The sequence below is a fragment of the Mobula hypostoma genome, chromosome X1 (genome assembly GCF_963921235.1).
Source record: "Mobula hypostoma chromosome X1, sMobHyp1.1, whole genome shotgun sequence".
Classification (NCBI taxonomy): Eukaryota; Metazoa; Chordata; class Chondrichthyes; order Myliobatiformes; family Myliobatidae; genus Mobula; species Mobula hypostoma.
This window is the reverse complement of record NC_086128.1, coordinates 10,611,121-10,632,601: the sequence shown is the minus strand read 5'-3', so window position 1 is coordinate 10,632,601 and position 21,481 is coordinate 10,611,121. Positions and strand designations below refer to the sequence as shown.

At 39.6% G+C, this 21,481-nt stretch overlaps 1 protein-coding gene across 3 annotated transcripts in view; it reads left to right on the top strand.

The window, feature by feature from the left end:
- The window catches only part of ddx42 (DEAD (Asp-Glu-Ala-Asp) box helicase 42), a 67,536-nt gene extending 47,454 nt beyond the window's left edge, over positions 1 to 20,082 (top strand). For all 3 annotated transcript variants that reach the window (XM_063037484.1, XM_063037485.1, XM_063037486.1), the window contains 6 exons: positions 585 to 861; positions 14,852 to 14,953; positions 15,865 to 15,989; positions 17,410 to 17,520; positions 18,242 to 18,340; positions 18,745 to 20,082. In XM_063037484.1, the coding sequence (XP_062893554.1) occupies positions 585 to 861; positions 14,852 to 14,953; positions 15,865 to 15,989; positions 17,410 to 17,520; positions 18,242 to 18,340; positions 18,745 to 19,527 (1,497 nt within the window). In that variant the 3' untranslated portion in view covers positions 19,528 to 20,082. The remainder of the gene's footprint in view (positions 1 to 584; positions 862 to 14,851; positions 14,954 to 15,864; positions 15,990 to 17,409; positions 17,521 to 18,241; positions 18,341 to 18,744) is intronic.
- The last annotated feature ends 1,399 nt before the right edge of the window (positions 20,083 to 21,481 follow it).

Below are 21,481 nucleotides of genomic sequence, written 5' to 3'. Positions count from 1 at the left end.
ACTTGCCAAAATTATATGAACAAGGCGTTGATTGTAATAGGGGATCTTTAATTATTCTCCTGTAAATTCGTATAGCAATAGTTTTAAGGGCAAAGAAGGTGAAGAATTTTTGAAATAGTGCACAATAATTTTCTACGAAAGTGTGTTTCGGGTCCAGTAAGAAGTAGGCCTTGCTGAATCTGGTTATTGGACATGAAGTTAGTGCAGTGTACCAAATTTCAGTTGGAGAACAATTAAAAGATATTTCTGTGCTGTACAACTCCTGGATGAAAATGTTATTCTTTACTCTCTCCTCTAATTCATTACATAATCTATGTCCCTAGTTACCAAGAAATTTGTCTGTCTTCTCCCTTGTCATGCCTCTCATAATTTTATTTAATTTAACTAAATATTCTCAATCTTAACAGTTCCAAGAAACATCTCTACCACTTTCCTATTCTGCTCTTTCTGTGAACTAGTGTTTTACCATCTCTGGGATCATTGGGATTTCAGCTCTGGAAGTGCTGACCCTCCATTCTCAGCGGTGTTGGACAGTGTGCCCTTTATATCAGCATTAATCCTCATTAACATTTATTTTGTTTCAGGCAAATGAGGATGTAACTCAGATCGTGGAGATTCTTGCAGCTGGTCCTGATAAGTGGGTTTGGCTCACAAGGCGACTTGTGGAGCTGACATCCAGAGGCAGTGTACTCATCTTTGTGACCAAGAAGGCTAATAGTGATGAGCTTGCTGCTAATTTAAACCAGGAGGGTTATACTGTTGGACTGTTGCATGGAGATATGGATCAGAGTGAACGAAACAAAGTCATCTCTGACTTCAAGAAAAAGTCGATTCCTATTCTAGTGGCTACAGATGTCGCAGGTGAGCATCTCTTCATTCCCGTATAGGAACAGCCATTCATTCCACATATTTTAGGAAATGAAAGACTAAGATGCATATTGAACCACTGGAAATTTGGGGCCTGAGTAGAGGAAGTGGTTAGGTGTGTAGCTGCAGTTGTGCTTGAGCTGGAATGGGAAATAGGGCCAGTGACAGCACTATGGCCTGGTGTGTGGCTGGGCTTTGAAGCTGGAGACTGGAGTATGAGCATGAGGGCAGATGAGAAGAGAGGGAGGCAGTGGACAAGGGTTCCTGTGCCTAAGTGCTCATGTACATATGTGTTTACATGTGAGTGCATGTGCAGGTGGCACCTATGCTTTCCCACATATAGATGTGAGTATTATTATCATGTAGCAGCCTAGTCTCTAGTGGTCTTTGGCCCCCTCACTACAAGATCAAGACCTTACTTTGTTAGCTGGTGTGCAGTGGTTGTTCACGTTAAAACAAATCTTGCAAAGGCAACTTCCAGTCCACAGTACGAAGTTTGAGACATGGAACGTTAGCACCCTTATGAATAATCCCAACAGTGACCGATCTGAACGCTGCTTCACTATCATGTCTTGGAAGCTCAGATGCTTTGACATCAGCATCACTGCAGATGGATGCACAACAGTCAGGAGATGGCCAACTGTAAGAACATATCAGACAGTAGTTTCACCCTCTGGGTGGACAAACAGGAAGAGGAATGATGTCTTCATGGATAACTGGAGAGATTGGAAATAGTTAAGTGAGGTTTGGAAAATTGAGGAATCTGGTTCTGTTTAATGTTATACACAGATTTAGTGAATGAGACAGGTGAGCTGAAGACACTGACGTCTTGTAAAATTGCGGTGTTAGCTATTACAGAATGTAGATGAAAGCAGGGCAGATTTGGTAGGTTAGGGCCTCAGTTACAGGAACTTTGGGTGAATTAGACATGGGGATAAAAGGGGAATAGGAATAACAATATTGGGTAAAGATAAATGCTGCTGTGGAAAGGACAGATGGCAGAAAGATGGAAAATGATTTGTCTAAAGAACAAAAAGCAGGGTAATCACTTTGAAGTGTACGATGAACCACCAAAGAGTCTGAGGGGAATAGAGCAAATTTATAAGTAAATTTCTGACAAACTGCAAAGTAGTTCAAACAATAATGTTGAGGAATTCATTATAGTGTAATATGCAGCCAGTGTTAGAATTATAGAGGGTATACAGGCTTAGTCATTTGCCTTTTAAGAGTATTTTTAGTTATTATGTTGCAAGTCCAACCATTGAAGCTGGGGAGGTGGAGGGATTGTGTCAGTAGGAGAGGAAGTTTGTGATACATAATTCAGTTTGATTTGGTGTCGTTTTTGGAAATGACAATAATTGGGGAAACAGTTTTACTGGACTGATGTAATGTAGGAATAAGTGAACTGGAAATAGCTACTTGAAGGTAACTCAGTCACGCAGTTGGAGATATTGAAGAAAGATTTAGGAAAAAAAGTGTAACTGCCAAATCTCAAGCATCCAGAATGATACGATACCTAGAGGGTGAGCAAAGACAAGAAAAGGAATCTTGTTCTGGATGCTGTTGAGGGGGATGACCTGACAGGGGACGCCCACGGTGACCGGGTCTCTGGCACTGAGCCTGGCGCTGTTGTGCAGGAGGGAAAAGAGGAATGCGGTAGTCAGGGGATCCCATAGTCAGGGGAATGGACAGGAGATTCTGTGAGCCTGATAGAGATACCCACATGGTGTGTTGCCTCCCAGGTGCCAGGGTACGGGATGTCTCGGGTTGGGTCCTGAATATTCTTAAGGGAGAGGGCGAGCAGCCAGTTGTCTTGGTATATGTTGGTACCAATGACATGGATAGGAGAAGGGAGGAGGTCCTGAAGAGAGATTTCCGGGAGCTAGGAAGGAAGCTGAGAAGCAGGATCTCCAGGGTAGTAATCTCGGGATTGCTACCTGTGCCATGTGCTAGCGAGGGCAAGAATAGTAGGATCAGGCAGATGAATGCATGGTTGAGAGACTGGTGTAGGGGGCAGGGCTTCAGATTCTTGGATCATTGGGATCTCTTCTGGGGGAAGTATGACCTGTTCAAAAAGGACAGGTTACACCTGAACCCGAAGGGGACCAATATCCTGGCGGGAAGGTTTAATAGAGCTGTTAGGGAGGGTTTAAACTAATTTGGCAAGGGGATGGGAACCGGAATGATAGAGCGGAGGAAGGGAAAAACAGAAATAAATCTAAGATGGTGAGCAGTAAAGATGTCAGGAAAGACAGACAGGTGATGGGGCAAATTTGCAGCCATTGGGATGAGTTGCAGTGCAACCAAAGCAAAAAGTACCAAATACTGGTCTTAAGGTGTTGTACTTAAATGCACACAGCATAAGGAATAAGGTGGATGATCTTGTCGTACAGCTACAGATTGGCAAGTATGACATTGTGGCCATCATTGAGACATGGCTAAAGGATGCATGTCTCTGGAAGCTGAACGTCCAAGGATACACGGTGTATCGGAAGGATAGGCAGGTAGGCAGAGGGGGTGGCGTGGCTTTATTGGTAAGAAATGATATTAAATCATTAGAAAGAGGTGACATAGGATCGGAAGGTGCAGAATCTTTACGGGTTGAGCTAAGGAATAGCAGGGGTAAAAGGACCCTGATGGCAGTTATATACAGGCCTCCAAACAGCTGCAGTGATGTGGACTACAAATTACAACAGGAAATAGAAAAGGCTTGTCAGAAGGGCAGTGTTATGATCATTGTGGGGGATTTTAACATGCGACTGGATTGGGAAAATCAGGTCAGCGCTGGATCTCAAGAGAGAGAATTTGTAGAATGTCTGCGAGATGGCTTTTTAGAACAGCTTGTTGTTGAGCCCACCAGGGGATCGGCTGTACTGGATTGGGTATTGTGTAATGAACCGGAGGTGATTAGAGAGATTGAGGTGAAGGAACCCTTAGGAGGCAATGATCATAATATGACTGAGTTCACTGTGAAATTTGAAAATGAGAAGCCGAAGTCTGATGTGTCGGTATTTCAGTGGAGTAAAGGAAATTACAGTGGCATGAGAGAGGAACTGCCCAAAGTTGACTGGAAAGGGACACTGGCGGGAAGGACGGCAGAGCAGCAATGGCTGGAGTTTATACGAGAAGTGAGGAAGGTGCAAGACAGGTATATTCCAAAAAGAAGAAATTTTTGAATGGAAAAAGGATGCAACTGTGGCTGACGAGAGAAGTCAAAACCAAAGTTAAAGCAAAGGAGAGGGCATACAAGGAAGCAAAAATTAGTGGGAAGACAGAGGATTGGGAAGTTTTTAAAACCTTACAAAAGGAAACTAAGAAGGTCATTAAGAGGGAAAAGATGAACTATGAAAGGAAGCTAGCAAATAATATCAAAGAGGATACTAAAAGCTTTCTCAAGTATATAAAGAGCAAAAGACACGTGAGAGTAGATATAGGACCGATAGAAAATGATGCTGGAGAAATTGTAATGGGAGATAAGGAGATGGCAGAGGAACTGAACGAGTATTTTGCATCAGTCTTCACTGAGGAAGACATCAGCAGTATACCGGACACTCAAGGGTGGCAGGGAAGAGAAGTGTGCGCAGTCACAATTACGACAGAGAGAGTACTCAGAAAGCTGAATAGTCTAAGGGTAGATAAATCTCCCAGACCAGATGGAATGCACCCGCGTGTTCTGAAGGAAGTAGCTGTGGAGATTGCGGAGGCATTAGCAATGATCTTTCAAAAGTCGATAGATTCTGGCATGGTTCCGGAGGACTGGAAGATTGCAAATGTCACTCCGCTATTTAAGAAGGGGGCAGGAAATTATAGACCTGTTAGCTTGACATTGGTGGTTGGGAAGTTGTTGGAGTCGATTGTCAAGGATGAGGTTACGGAGTACCTGGAGGCATATGACAAGATAGGCAGAACTCAGCATGGTTTCCTTAAAGGAAAATCCTGCCTGACAAACCTATTACAATTTTTTGAGGAAATTACAAGTCGGCTAGACAAGGGAGATGCAGTGGATGTTGTATATTTGGATTTTCAGAAGGCCTTTGACAAGGTGCCACACATGAGGCTGCTTAACAAGATAAGAGCCCATAGAATTACGGGAAAGTTACATACGTGGATAGAGCGTTGGCTGATTGGCAGGAAACAGAGAGTGGGAATAAAGGGATCCTATTCTGGTTGGCTGCCGGTTACCAGTGGTGTTCCACAGGGGTCCGTGTTGGGGCCGCTTCTTTTTACGTTGTACATCAACAATTTGGATTATGGAATAGATGGCTTTGTGGCTAAGTTTGCTGATGATACGAAGATAGGTGGAGGGGCCAGTAGTGCTGAGGAAACAGAGTCTGCAGAGAGACTTGGATCGATTGGAAGACTGGGCAAAGAAGTGGCAAATGAAATACAATGTTGGAAAGTGTATGGTTATGCACTTTGGCGGAAGAAATAAACGGGCAGACTATTATTTAAATGGGGAGAGAATTCAAAGTTCTGAGATGCAACGGGACTTGGGAGTCCTTGTGCAAGATACCCTTAAGGTTAACCTCTAGGTTGAGTCGGTGGTGAAGAAGGCGAATGCAATGTTGGCATTCATTTCTAGAGGAGTAGAGTATAGGAGCAGGGATGTGATGTTGAGGCTCTATAAAGCGCTGGTAAGACCTCACTTGGAGTACTGTGGGCAGATTTGGGCTCCTTATTTAAGAAAGGATGTGCTGACGTTGGAGAGGGTACAGAGAAGATTCACTAGAATGATTCCGGGAATGAGAGGGTTAACATATGAGGAACGTTTGTCTGCTCTTGGACTGTATTCCTTGGAGATTAGAAGAATGAGGGGGGAACTCATGGAAACATTTTGAATGTTGAAAGGCATGGACAGACTGGATGTGGCAAAGTTGTTTCCCATGATGGGGGAGTCTAGTACGAGAGGGCTACGACCTGGCATTTACAGCTGCATGTGGCAACAAAATTCCACAAATTCACCACCCTTTGGCTAAAGAAATTTCTCCACATCTTTGTTTTGAAAGGGCACCCCTCTATCCAGAGGCTGTGCCCTCTTGTCCTAGACTCTCTCACCATGGGAAACATCCTTATCACATCTACTCTGTCTAGGCCTTTCAACTGTACAAACTGTAAAAGGGTACCTTACAACTTGATTTTTTTTCTTCGACTGTCCATCGATTTTTGATGTTGACTGAGGCCTGGGCGAGTTTGTATGGAAGACCGGCAGTTGCCCATGCTGCAAGTCTCCCCTCTCCACACCACCGATGTTGTCCAAGGGAAGGGCACTAGGACCTGTACAGCTTGGCACTGGTATCGTTGCAGAGCAATGTGTGGTTAAGTGGCTTGCTCAAGGACACAACACGTTGCCTCAGCTGAGGTTTGAACTAGCGACCTTCAGATCACTAGACCGACGCCTTAACCACTTAGCCACGCGCCACACGTTTTTTAAGAATAGAACCACTTGATTTTTTTTAAGGAGATGCTGAAGATGGTTAAGAATAGAATAGTCACTGTTATATATGTGGACTCTAGTAAAGCATTTAACAAGTTCACTCATGATAGAACATTCCAAGATATTAAGCCATATTCACAGTAATTTAGTAGATTATATTCAAAATTAGCTGGATCAAGGAAGATGGAGGATCGTGGTGGAAGTGTATTTCTCCAGCTGGAGGTCTGTGACCAGCTCTATCCTACAAGGAGCAGTGCTGGATTGCCGTGGTTTGTGATGTATATGATATGGATGAAAATGTAGGTAGGTTGATTGGAACATTTGCAGATGATACAAATATTGGTGGAGTTATGGAAGTGAAGGTTGTCAGTGGATACAGCAGGATATAGATCAGATGGAATTATGGGCAGAGAAAGGGTAGATGGAGTTTAATCTGGATGATTGTGAGGTATTGCCTTTGGAGGTCAAATATAAGAGGAAAGTAGACAGTAAATAGCAAGACCTTTAAGAGCGTTGATGTACAAATGGATCTTGGGGTGCAAGTCCATAGCTTCTTGAAAGTGGCAACACATGTAGAAAGGGTGGTAAAGAAGGTATGTGGTATGCTTGCCTTCATTAGTCAGGGCATTGAGTATAAAAGTCATGTTGTAGCTGTATAAGAATTTGGTTAGGCTGCATTAAGAGTATTCTGTATTGTTCATTACACTATTATGAAGGATGTGAAGGCTTCAGAGAACAGGCAGAAAGGCTGAAGAGGTTCAACAGGAGTCCTGAAGAAGGGTCTCGGCCCAAAACGTTGACTGTTATACTCTTTTCCATAGATGCTTCCTGACCTGCTGAGTCCTTCTAGCATTTTGTGTGTGTTGCTTTGGATTTCCAGCATCTGCAGATTTTATTATGTTTGTCTTTCTTTCTTTCTTTTTAAATCTTTTTATTGAGTAAGTATACAAAAAAGGTAAGCCATATAAACATTAATACAATGTTAAAGTATAATAAAATTCCAAAAGATAACAATACCAAAAAGAAAATACTACAAACAATGTAATTTAAGCATAAGAAACCAAGATAACATAATAGTATACTAGATTTTATATATATCAATGGAAAAAAAGAAAAAAAAACCCCAAAAAAAAACCCACCGTGCAACTAACTAAAAGCAAAGCAAAGCAATGGGCTAACTTGAAACCAAACAGAGTTAAACTTAAAATCACGTCCTCAATCCCGACCTCCATTAAAACAGTGAAAAAAAAACAAGAAGGGTAAATATTACATTAAATGAAAATATCGAATAAAAGGTCCCCAAATCTGTTCAAATTTAAATGAAGAATCATAAAGGTTACTTCTAATTTTCTCCAGATTCAAACATAAAATCGTCTGAGAAAACCAAAAAAAGGTAGTTGGAGCATTAAGCTCTTTCCAATGTTGTAAAATACATCTTTTCGCCATTAAAGTAAGAAATGCAATCATTCTACGGGCTGAAGGGGAAAGATTACTAGAAATTTTAGGTAGTCCAAAGATAGCAGTAATAGGGTGAGGAGAGATATCTATATTTAATACCTTAGAAATAATATTGAAAATATCTCTCCAAAAAGTTTCCAAAGTAGGGCAAGACCAAAACATATGAGTTAAAGAGGCTATCTGCCCCGAACATCTATCACAGAAAGGATTAATATGCGAGTAAAAACGCGCTAACTTATCTTTGGACATATGTGCTCTATGCACCACTTTAAATTGAATTAGGGAATGTTTAGCACAAATAGAGGAAGTATTAACTAATTGTAAAATCTGCCCCCAATCATCCACAGAAATGGTAAGCCCCAATTCCTGTTCCCAATCTACCCTAATCTTATCAAATGGAGCTTTCCTGAGTTTCATAATAATATTATAAATCATAGCCGATGCACCTTTCTGACATGGATTAAGGTTAATTATCGAATCTAAAATATATATAGGAGGAAGCATTGGAAAGGAAGGAAGTATAGTACTTAGAAAATTTCTAACTTGTAAATATCTAAAAAAATGTATTCTTGATAGGTTATATTTATTAGATAATTGTTCAAAAGACATAAGGGAACCATCTAAAAATAAATCCAAAAACCGTAAAATACCCTTAGTCTTCCAAGTTTGAAAAGCGCGATCCGTAAAAGAGGGAGGAAAAAATATGTTACCTAAAATAGGAATCGCTAACCTGAATTGATTAAGATCAAAAAATTTTCTGAATTGAAACCAAATACGCAAAGCATATTTAACGATCGGGTTAGAGACCTGCTTAAGGCGTTTCGAATCAAAAGGAAGAGATGAACCTAAAATAGAACCAAGTGTATAACCCTGAACAGATTGTAATTCCAATGCTACCCATTTAGGAATAGATAGTATATCCCGGTCAAGTAACCAAAATTTCATATGTCGAATATTAATAGCCCAATAATAAAATCTAAAGTTAGGTAATGCTAAACCTCCATCTCTCTTAGCTTTCTGTAAATGTATTTTACCCAGTCTCGGATTCTTATTCTGCCAAATAAATGAAGAAATTTTAGAGTCGACTTTATCAAAAAAAGATTTAGGAACGAAAATTGGTAATGCCTGAAACACATATAAAAATTTTGGCAAAAAAAACATCTTAACTGCATTAATACGACCAATCAAAGTTAAATATAAAGGAAACCATTTAGATGAAAGTTGAGTAATATGGTCTATTAATGGTAAAAAGTTAGTCTTAAATAAATCTTTATGTTTACAAGTAATTTTAATCCCAAGATATGAAAGGTAATTATTAATCAATTTAAATGGAAATTTATAATATAAGGGAAGATGTTTATTAATCGGAAAAAGTTCACTCTTACTAAGATTTAATTTATAACCTGAGAAAAGACCAAATTGTGCTAATAACTCTAAAACAGCAGGAATAGATCTCTCAGGATTAGAAATATATAAAAGTAAATCATCAGCATAGAGTGATAATTTATGGGACTTTAATCCCCGAGTTATCCCAGTAATATTTGAAGATTCTCGAATAGCAATTGCAAGAGGTTCTAATGCAATATCAAATAATAGGGGACTAAGAGGACAGCCTTGTCGAGTACCACGAAAGAGAGGAAAAAAAGGTGAGTTTAAAGAGTTAGTACGAACCGAGGCTACAGGGGAGTGATATAACAGTTTAATCCAGGATATAAATTTCAGGCTAAAATTAAACATTTCAAGCACCTTAAATAAATAAGGCCATTCTACTCTATCAAAAGCTTTCTCGGCATCTAAAGAAATAACACACTCAGGAACATTTTGTGAGGGAGTATAAACGATATTTAACAATGTACGAATATTATAAAAAGAGTAACGACCTTTAATAAAACCCGTTTGGTCTTCCGAAATAATAGAAGGAAGTACTTTTTCTAGTCTATTTGCTAATAACTTAGAAAAAACTTTAGAATCAACATTTAATAAAGATATTGGTCTATAAGATGCACATTGAGCAGGGTCTTTATCCTTCTTTAGTATTAAAGAAATTGATGCTCTATTAAAAGATTCCGGAAGTTTACCAAGTTTCAAAGAAGCCTCAAAAACCTTATAGAGCCAAGGAATCAATAAAGAAGCAAAACATTTATAAAATTCAACGGTAAACCCATCAGGGCCAGGAGCTTTCCCCAGATTCATAGAAAAAATAACATTCTTAATCTCATCCATTGTAATGGAAGTATCTAATAAAGAAGACATATCCTGTGAAATCTGAGGAAAGTCTAACTTATCTAAAAAATCATTCATATATTTAGAATCTCGAGGAGACTCTGATTGATATAAAGAAGAATAAAAATCACAAAAGGTTTGATTAATCCCCACATGATCCAATATCAATCGATCATTTTGGTTATAAATCTGATTGATTTGAGATTTAACATAATTAGATTTCAATTGATTAGCCAGCAGCTTGCCAATTTTATCACTGTGAACATAAAAATCACTTCTTGTTTTCTTTAATTGGTTTACAATCGAGGACGAGAGTAGTAAACTGTGTTCCATTTGAAGTTCAGTTCTTTGTTTGTATAGCTCCTCAGAAGGAGCCATAACATATTTCTTATCAATTTCTTTAATCTTGTCCACAATTGCCATCTCCTCCTGCTTCTGTTTCTTCCTCAAAGCAACGGAATACGAAATAATCTGACCCCGAATATAGGCTTTAAAAGTGTCCCAAAGAGTGTTAACCGAAATATCTTCTGTATGGTTAATTATAAAAAAAAGCTCAATCTGTTCATTCATAAAATTAACAAAGTCCGAGTCCTGAAGCAACAGCGAATTAAAACGCCATTGTCTATTGTTTGGTATATTGGCCATAATTTTAATAGAAAGCTTAAGTGGAGCATGATCCGAAATGGTTATAGAATCATAATCACATTTAATCACTGAAGGAATGAGACGAGAATCAATAAAAAAATAATCAATTCTTGAATAGGAATGATGAACATGTGAAAAAAAGGAAAAATCTTTTTCCTGAGGATGCAGAAAACGCCAAATATCCGTCGACCCAGAATCAGAAAGGAAAAAATTAATCAAATTTGCAGATTTATTAGGTAAAGTCCGTAAAGGAGCCGAACGGTCCAAAGCTGGAGATAAACAGGTATTAAGATCTCCGCCCCAAATCAATGAAAACTCGTTCAAATTCGGAAACTGATCAAACAATGATTTATAAAATTCCGGACAATCCATATTAGGAGCATAAACATTAACCAAAACTACTTTTTTATTAAATAGTAAACCACTAACCAATAAAAATCTACCATTCGGATCAGAGATAATATCCTGTTGTATAAAAGTAACTGAGGAATCTATAAAAATAGAGACGCCTCGAATCTTAGCATTGGAGTTCGAATGAAATTGTTGTCCCTTCCAGAATTTGAAAAAACGTAGTCTGTCCCCCCTCCGTACATGGGTCTCTTGTAAAAATAAAATTTGTGCTTTAAGTCTCCGGAACACTTTAAAAACTTTTTTTCTTTTAATAGGATGATTAAGACCATTAGTATTCCAGGAGACAAAATTAATAATAGACTCCATAAATCCTAAAGTCAACCCACGGCAAGGAGGATTGACAATAGGCGCGACCCACAAACCCGGAGAGGAAACAGAACATACAAAAGATACCGGGGAAAAGGACGCAACCAGTACTTCAATAATGTATATAGCCCAAAGAAAAACAAACTAAAACGTGAAGCCCCTCCCACCACCCCCCAGCCCAAGACCCCAAGGCAAAATCTAAAGCAGACCCGCCAGAAAGAAGCAAGCGCTAAAACTACCCCCATGACTTCCGGTATACGCTCCCTAAAAAAAAGGTATAAATATGAAAAGGATCAGCTAATTGTAAAACAGTAAAAAAATAAGTAAAAAAAAGTTAACTCAATTAGAATACACACAGAACAGAACAAAAGCCGGAAAATATATATTAAAAAAAAACCACAATAAACCTCAAACTCATGAATAGACACAGCAACAAAAAAAAATAGGATTATTAACATAAAGTGATTATAAAAAGCAAAACAGAATAAAATTTAAACAAAAACTACAAAATTTAAGGCCGCACAGGAAATACGTAAGATGACAAAAGGGAAGTAACCACCCAGAATCCCCTGGGAAAAGAAAGAAATGACGCAGTTAAAAAGAAAGTTTAGTAGCCATATTAAGAAATCGAAAGTAAACTTTTCTGCCCAAATAGGGCACAGAAAAGTTAAAACCAACCAATTCACAGCCTCCGATCGACGGAGAAAATTAAAAAGAAAGCAATTAAGATGTTGGAGATGAAAGTTGATCCAGATAACTCTGGGCATCCGATGGAGAATCAAAAAAACGAAGGGCTCCATCTGCCATGCGAATCCTTAGACGTGCAGGGTACAGCAGCGCTGGTCTTAAATCCATCTTATAGAATTCCGACATCACGGATCTGTAACGGACCCGTTGGTCCCAGATTGGTTTACTGAAATCTTCCACGAATCGGAACTTAAGATCCGAAAAATCAATGAAACCTTTAGATCGAGCGAATCGAAACAGTCTCTCCTTGTCTTGAAAGTAATGAAAACGTAAGATAACATGCCTAGGTCTATCTGACCTAGACGAGTATGATGGGATTCTGTGAACACGATCCAGTAGCGGTGGTTGGTCAGGAAATACAGTAGGGAATGCATCTTTTAAAAGTTGGGAGAAATATTTCATGGGGTTGTTACCTTCAGCGGCTTCCCTCATGCCAATCATTCGTAAATTCTGCCGTCGCATTCTAGATTCCAAGTCAGAGTTTTTAAAAGTCAAAAAGTCAAGTTTCTTCTTCATTACATTAATTGTTTCTTCGATTTTCCCCATCTTAAGCTCACTTTGTTGCGCGAATTTTTGAAGATCAGATATAGCCGACTGATGTTCCGCAATACATGTTTGCATCTTATCAATTAAATCGGCAATTTTCTGGAAATTAGTTGAGATTTCCGTATGAATCAGGTCTTTAACAGGGCCTGCAATTTCCGTACGAATCATCTCCCTAACAGAGGTTGAAATTTCCCTCTGAATTAACTCCGATATCGCTTTCAAAGTCACCGGTGATTCAGTCGGAGGTAGATCCGTAGCTTTCGGTTTAACTGGAGGTTTACCATCCTTGCCGTCTTTCTCGTTCTTAGACATAGCAGATCTAAGTTCCATCCAGTTGTCGGAGAATTCAGTTTAATTCAAAGTATTGTAAGAGTTGATGCCTTAATGGTTAATTAAAGTATAGCTGACCATAGAGTAAAAAAACTCAGAGGTAATGGAGCGAGTCAAGAACGCGACTTCACTCCATGAGCGCTACCGGAAGTCTCCATGTTTGTCAACAAGATGTTGCCTGGATAAGAGAATGTTAGCTATAAGTAGCAGTTGGCCAAATTTGGACTATTTTCTCCGTCGTGTTGGGAGGATGAGTGGCGAACTGAGAGAAGTATCTAAAATCCTGAGAGGCATATATACATTGAGTAAATAGTCAAGTCTTTTTCCTCAAGGTGGAAGTGCCTCATACTAGAGGGCACATGCTTAAGGTGAGAGGGTAAACATTTAATCAGTTTTATTTTACATGGAGAGTGGGCAGTGATTTTTAAGAGATTCGCAGGACAGGTGGTGGATGAGGATATGGCATTAGTATTTAAGAAGAATTTAAATGGGTACGTAAACAGGCAGGAAATGGAGGGGTAACGAGAGGGAGATGATCGGCAGGGGTGAGAGGGGGACGAGAATGCAGATTGGAAAAACAAATAAGGGGAGAGTGGGTAGTAATTACCGGAAGTTGGGGAAATTGATGTCCATGCCATCAGGTTGGAGACTACCTAGACATGATATGAGGTGTTGCTCCTCCAGCCTGATTTTGGCCTCATAGTGGTAGTAGAGGAGGACATGGACAAGCATGTTAGAATGGGAATGGGAAGTTAACTTCAAATGGGTAGCCACCGGGAGATCCTGCTTTTTGCAGTGTACAGAGAAGATGCTTAACAAAGTGGTTCCCCAGTCTGTGTCGGGTCTCACCAATGTTGAGGGTGACCCCTGCAAACTCACAGGTGAAGTGTTACCTCACCTAGAAGGGTTGTTTAGGTTCCTGAATGGTGATGTGGGAGGAGGTGTAGCAATTGTCCATGTTTGGTTAGCAGTATTGCTAACTGATCCAGGGCTGATTCTAGGAACTAGAGCATGAAAGGTGAAGGTGACAGTAAGGTTAAGTATAGAGATAACTGCAGAAACTTTGCAGTGAGTGAGAGTCAATTGCTTGCAAAACTTGATCCTAGAATGAATTAATGCCTTTAGAAATTGAGAAGAAAAATTGGCAGGCCATGAAATTGAGCTGATTTGGCAATTTGGTGATCAGTCATAACTGCTGCATTGAGATGTGCCACCTCTTTTTAGGAGAAGGCTAAGATCTTTAAATTGTCCAGGGCACAAGCATAGTGTCTGTTAAAATGTAAGTTTCATCTTCAGTTGTTCATATATACTCAGTGGCCACTTTTATTAGCTATCCTCCTGTACCTAATAAAGTGGCCACTGAGTGTGTGTTCATGGATTTCTGGTGCTGTAGCCCATTCACTTCAAGGTTCGATGTGCATTCAGAGATGCTCTTCTGCACACCACTGTTATAACACATGGTTGAGTTATTGTTGCCTTCCTGTCAGCTTGATTCAGTCTGGCTATTCTCTTCTGACCTCTCACATTAACATGGCATTTTCGCCCACAGAACTGCTGCTCACTGGATTTGTTTTTCGCACCATTCTCTGTAAACTCGAGAGACTGTTGTGCATGAAAATCCCAGGAGCTCAGCAGTTTCAAACCAGCCCATCTGGCACCAGCAGTCATTCCATGGTAAAAGTCACTTTGATCCCATTCCTTCCCCATTTTGATGTTTGGTCTGAACAACAACTGAACCTCTTGACTATGTCTGTATGCTTTTATGCATTCAGTTGCTGCCACATGATTGGCTGATTAGATATTTGCATTACCAAGCAGGTGTACCTAATAAAGTGGCCACTGAGAGTGGACTTTGCAATAATAGATTTGTTGAATTTATTACAGCTCGTGGTTTGGATATTCCATCCATTAAGACCGTGATTAACTACGATGTGGCTCGTGATATTGATACACACACTCACAGAATTGGACGAACTGGCCGAGCAGGTAAGGGGTGTTAATTTCACCAACCTGCAAAATATCTAGCAAAAGCTCTACATGGTAATACTACTGCATGTTATAAAGGAACAGTCAATGGTTAACTTAATTCATTATATTTTTGTGTATACTCCCTTTTAACAATATGCTTTTTGTCATTCTGCTTCGTATGCTAATTAGCAATAATCTCCGTATCAGCTTGATATCATTGTTCTGATTTCTGCAGGTTTTGATTTGCTCCTTTTAGTATGGCATCTAATTAGTTTTGCAAATTTGATCAATAAACTAGCTGAAACATGATCCTACTTAAACTGCTCTTGAGATATGGAATAGTTTCTGCACATTCTAGTTAGGGTTGTCTGTAAATTTTCTGCAGAACCCTCAGGTATGAGACTTAAAAACTCTCATACCTCTGTTTAGAGTGAAAATACTACTACTGAACCTGGATGACAACTGTAGTACATAGCAAAGAGATATGATCTTGAAAGCCACTTTCATCTGAATGACATGTTCCATTCAAAACCTTACGATGTCATCTAAGGTGATAAGTAGGTGTGTACCAAGGGAGTGCTATAAAGTCAACACAAACTCAAACAAAATATTGAGCCAAGGCTAATGGTCCTAAGCCAAGTTAAAGATTACAAAGCCTCTTTTTAAGTCCTATTCATGTTCTTTCCAGTTATTTATTCTGCAATAAAAATATATTAACTTGTGACTTACTGTTTTAATGAGGTTTTGCACAGATGGAACACTTAATTTGTTTAATTTTATTGTACATAATTAACTGAAAATTATTTTGGAAGTCCTAAGAACCTCTAATTTACATATCTGAGCAAAACTACATATCCTTCCTTAGATTTCTTGCCCCTTTACCAGCATTGTTAGCTTTTTCATTGTTTGTTCTGATTTTCGCTTTCCAGGAGAGAAAGGAATGGCATATACATTAATGACCAGTAAGGACAGCAATTTTGCTGGAGATCTTGTTCGCAATTTAGAAGGAGCTAATCAGTATGTTTCCAAAGAACTGTTGGACCTGGCAATGCAGGTATATAAAAGAGGCAAACTTGACTACATCTGAAAGCAATTATAGATGTTTATGCTTGATTAACTCAACTTTCAAGACTTCTCATAACAAAATTCAAAGACTGTGTAACTCATCATCCCAATCCATTCAATGCCCATATGTGATTACCTTAGATTAGGCCTTGCAAGTCATTTATATCTCTATGTTTTAAATATCATTCAATATACAGACCACATAATTTCCCTGGTCTGTAGAAAAACAAAACATTTTTGTTCTTTTCATTATCTTAGCTGCAGTGATACAGTATACAATGATTTGACTGCTTTTCTCTTATTTGGCAGTAATCTCTGGACAAGGAACTTACAGACTCCTATCATGGTTGTCCTGTACACTGCTTACAATGTCTTATACCTCTTGATGCATCCAATAAATAAAACATTGTAATTGGATCTGATTTTCATCTGTGTTTCAATCTTTGAATGTTTGTTAGCTGTTGTTCTCTCCTTACTTCTATCCTGAAGGGGCTCAGTCCTGTCAGGTTATATTGTCAGCTGAAAGTCTATGACCTTGCCCAAAAAACAATCTTTATTTAAGATTTTAAACACTGAATGTCAATTGACCATTTTTTCTCCTAAAAGATCTAAGCATTTACTTTCTAGCAAAAATTGCATGGCATTAACCTTTAGTGGGCACTCTGGCTGAAACTTTCTTCGCTGAATTGTTTAACTTCAGTAGTAGCTTCAGCTAGGTTACAGAGGACTGATAATTGATCCTTTGTCCTCACTATAAACCTTTTAAATTAATTTCCTGTAGATAGAAATCACAAAGTCTAAATTTTAAAGTTTACCAAGTGCAAAAGTACCAATCCTTCAAAAGTTATCATCTGAGCATCGGAATTAAAGTCGATGAAAGCTGAGGAAATTGAACAAATCATTAATGTTTACTTGCAGATGCTACTGACTGTTGTTATGTGTGTTAATTCAACTTACCAAACCATTTTACCTTATGCAGTGAAGATAACAAGTGACCTGCACCAAACTCTCTAAAAGCTCTTTTGAACCCATTAAGTTTATCAATGCCCTTCAGCAGAGGAAATCTGCCGTCCTTCCTCGTACTGACCTATAGGTAACAACACATCCCTCTGATGCAAACTACACACTCATAAAGCAGTTAGGGATTTGTGTTACGTGCTAACCAATGAAACCAGGATTTGGAGAAAAAGGAATAAATTTAAAAAAAACACTTTTCTGATGTTGATGGGCTTGCTGTATATTTCAATATGATTTCAGATTCCATGTAACCAGGGATGAAAGCAGCAACATATTGGAACTGCTCTGTAGCATCCTGTGGTAGTAATCCCTGTAAACCACATCTTAACTCTAGTTTAATACTGTTCTTACTATGAAAATTTAACTATGTGTTGACTAACTTCTGTTGTCAGAACCCATGGTTCCGAAAGTCCCGTTACAAAGCTGGGAAAGGGAAAAGAATGAATATTGGAGGAGGAGGATTAGGCTACAGAGAGCGTCCAGGACTTGGCTCGGATAATTCAGTGAGTAAATGGCGGTTTGGGATGATCAACATCAGTAAATATTTCCAGTTGCAAGTGGTGTACTCCAGTAGATCATTTGCTTTGTAGGTCTGTTCATTCTTCTCTGCAGTGTACAAATCTGAAAAATAACTTGTCTTGAAAATGACATTACCCTTGTATTCTGATAAAAATGAACTACCCCATTCACATTAGAGAAGCTTTGATAATCACACTATACAAAAAAAAGCGTTTTTAATCTTTGTTGCAATGGATATGTTGCTGTTGAATCTTGTTAGGGGTGGTTCACTGTTGAGTCATTATCACATTGAAAGTCAATGTTCTGTTGAATCCAGCCCTCTTCACAGATCTGTGGAATCCAGTTATTCTGAGAAGGTCTGCTATAGAATGTAATCAAGTTGTACAGCGGCAATGACTATCCTGTTACGCAGTGTTAATCGGTTTTGTTTAAAATAAAGAAATTGATAAATATGGATATTAAGGGAGATGGAGTAAATACAGAAAAGTGATAAAGAGGTAAAAGATTTTATTAAGCTAGCACAGTGTACCAAAGAACCCTCATCCTTCAGTGTATTATGTCTTCTGACCTACAATGATAACCAATTGGTATAAGGGGTAATGGCACTGCTGAATCTTATGAACTTCTGTTGCATGACTTTGTGCTGATTGTTAACCTTTTGCCTGAAGCATAATAATGAAATTGGTGGTTGGTTGTCTCTCCCAGGACAGATCAACGAACAATGTGCTGTCTAATTATGAAGCATATAAGCCATCCACTGGCGCAATGGGGGATCGAATGTCAGCCATGAAAGCAGCATTCCAGGTAAAGCTCCTCTGATGAAACTCTAGTTTTGGGTTAATGGGTTTAGCTGCCTCTCAACTTGTTCTCAGTTTAGCTTCTCCCAAAGCCACAAAAATTACAATTGAGGTATTGTTATGAATGTGATCAAGCAGCAGCAATTTGAATCAGTTTGGCAGCTTCCTTGAAATAACGGAGTATCGACCACATATTGAATTGTTCCAAAGCCATCTAAATAATGCTGTCCTTCAGTGCAAAAACCACAACATCCTTGCAATATACTGATACTTATTCATTGTAATTAACATTTAATCATGTGAAACAGCACCCAAAATTGTTGTTCTACGTTCAGTACCTACAGTGTCAAGGCTGGTACTTAGAAATGTGAACCACCAAACACTAACACTGTGTTTATTTTATTCCACCAGTCACAATACAAGTCACACTTTGTTGCAGCTACTGGAAGTGCTCCAAAGATCACAGGCTCTGCTGCTGGTACTAGCAACTGGACAAGTGCTGGGAGTCTCAGCATCATCCCTACATGTCCTGTGGGCAATCAGGTCACCAACCAACCCTCAGTCCTCAACAGCAACAGTGGAGCTACTGGGCGGAACAAGGACAACAATAATCGATCGGCTGAGGTCAAAATCAATCGCCCAATTGATAATAGCCCCAGTCGTTCTGAAGTTAGTGGTCGGCATGGAGATAGCTTTGGTCGTCATAGTGATAGCTTGGGTCGCCACGGTGACGGTTTTGGTCGCCATGGAGACGGTTTTGGTCGCCATGGTGACAGCAGCAGTCGCCACAGCGATTCTAGCAGTCGCCATTCTGTCAGTAAGTACAGTGATCGGGGTAGTGACGGCAGGCATGGTGAACGGAGTAGTGACAGGCACAGTGAGCGTAGTGGCGAGAGATATGTTGACCGCAGTGACCGACATGGCGATCGGCGAAGTGATAGCCGGCACAGCAATAGGCATGCAGAAGGTCGCGGTGACAACTGGCATGGTGAGGCCAGAAACAGTGGCCTAATTCGGAGCAGTGGGGAGACCGGACGTGTTGATGAAACTGGGAATGGTGGTGGGAGTGGGAATAGCAGCGAGAGCAGGAATGGAGACAGTAGAAGCAGCAGTCGGACCACTTCTACTGAGAATGATGGCTTTGCTGTGCCAGAGCCACCCCCCAGAAAGAAGAGGAGCCGGTGGGACAATTAAATTCCGGAGGTTGTCTGCTCCATATTCTCCTGCAGACAAACATGCTTACACATCAAAGCCCTGTTAGAATCTTGGTGTATAGTTTTATCTGCATAACCATTGAAACAAAAAGGGACATTACTGAATGGAATTTCATTTAGAGTAGTGCATCTTGTACATTAGTGCTGGTATTTGAAATGAGAAACTCTGTAAGATTCAGTTAGCTGGAATTTTTCAGGTTGTCAGATACTTTCAGTATATTTGTTTTTGCCTTTTGCTCTGCACTCTTTGTGAAACAGTAAAGTCATCTCAAAGATAGCTGAAATTGTAACCTCTGACTTATTTTCTTTTTGCTGATTTGTGTTGTGATATCCAACTGCATTTGGGTTGAGATTGCTGTTCTGGCAGGAGTAAATCGTGAAAAGGAAACATTCCTTGGCTGTTTCTAAAAGCTGAGATCAGCAGCCAGCTGTCTTCACTCTGGTTTGAGCTTCATCATCAAATTCCTCACTTGTGTTTGAAAAGTTGGCTCCTTTTATATTCAAATAAAGACACTTTTAAACATGAAATATTTAATTGATTGAACTAATTCACACATGAATATATATGTGTGTGTGTGTGTGTGTGTGTGTGTTGTGGCACACTGCAGGTTTGCTGATGTGTTGCCTTTGTTTACTCAGCCAAGTCGAAGTATGCTAATCAATGTGTGGAAACATGGTAGGGTTTGGACTGAGGTTACATTTGAACCCCACTTTTAATACAACAATGTGATACCCAGGAGCATTGTATAGCAGTTAACAGATAATGCGGCTCACAGAAACTAAACTGGGGCCCATGATTTGTTTCATTCCATTCTTGCTCTTCAAATATTGGTCATTTTCTTGCTACAGAAGCTTGGATCAGGACGTGATTCACTGGGAGAGCTCTCCTACCTGAAATATTCTCATTGCTGTTGCTTCCTAGTCTGTTGAGACACGGCTACTGCATTTATTTCATATTTTCAATATTCAAATAGTGTTTTACATTTTGTAGGGGCTTGTGAATTTCCCTTCTAAATCTTATCTCAGCTGACATGTATGCTCAAAATGCTGGTGAACGCAGCAGGCCAGACTGCATCCATAGGAAGAAGCACAGTCGACGTTTCGGGCCGAGACCCTTCGTCCTGTCTGGCCTGCTGCGTTCCACCAGCATTTTGGGTGTTTGCTTGAATTTCCAGCATCTGCAGATTTCCTCGTGTTGACAAGTATGCTGTCTGGTCTTAGATATCTCTGCCCCATGGAAATTTTCGACTACCGTTTTTTAAATTATGTACCCTGGCTGTGCCTCTCATAATTTTGTATACTTCTATCGGATCCCCCTTCAACCACTACTGCTCCAAGGAAAACATCTGACTGCTGTACTGAAGCATTCCATCTCCGGTAGCATCCTGGTGAATTTTCTCTGCGCTTTCTCCAGTACAATCACATCCTTCCTATAGTGTAGTGACTCTTGCTGTAAGATAACCAATATTTTATAAAATTGTACCAAGTCATCCATGTTCTTGTATTCTATGGTCTGCCTAATGAAAGCAAGCACCATGTTTATCTTCACAACTTTATCTACCTGTGCATCAAGATCACTTTGTGCCTCAACACTCCCAGGCCCCGCAGTTTATGGTACATGTTCTTTTATTAAACACCCAAAATACATCACCTCACACTTACCAGGATTAAATTCGAACTACCATTGTTCTGTTCTGTTGCAATCAGATCAATCTTGTTCTGTTGTCATGATTACTCTCATCATTATGAATATCACCACCGTTGTTTGTCTCTGCAAACTTACTGATCAGTGTTCTCTATGGTCTTGGTTGCAGAGTGTCTGTATAGAAGTGTTGATTGCTCTACAGAGCTTTTAGGGACAAAATCTGAACTTCACATTCAGCACATACTCTGTTGTGTTGGGTTCTAACTAGGAAAGATTCAGAACTGGCCCG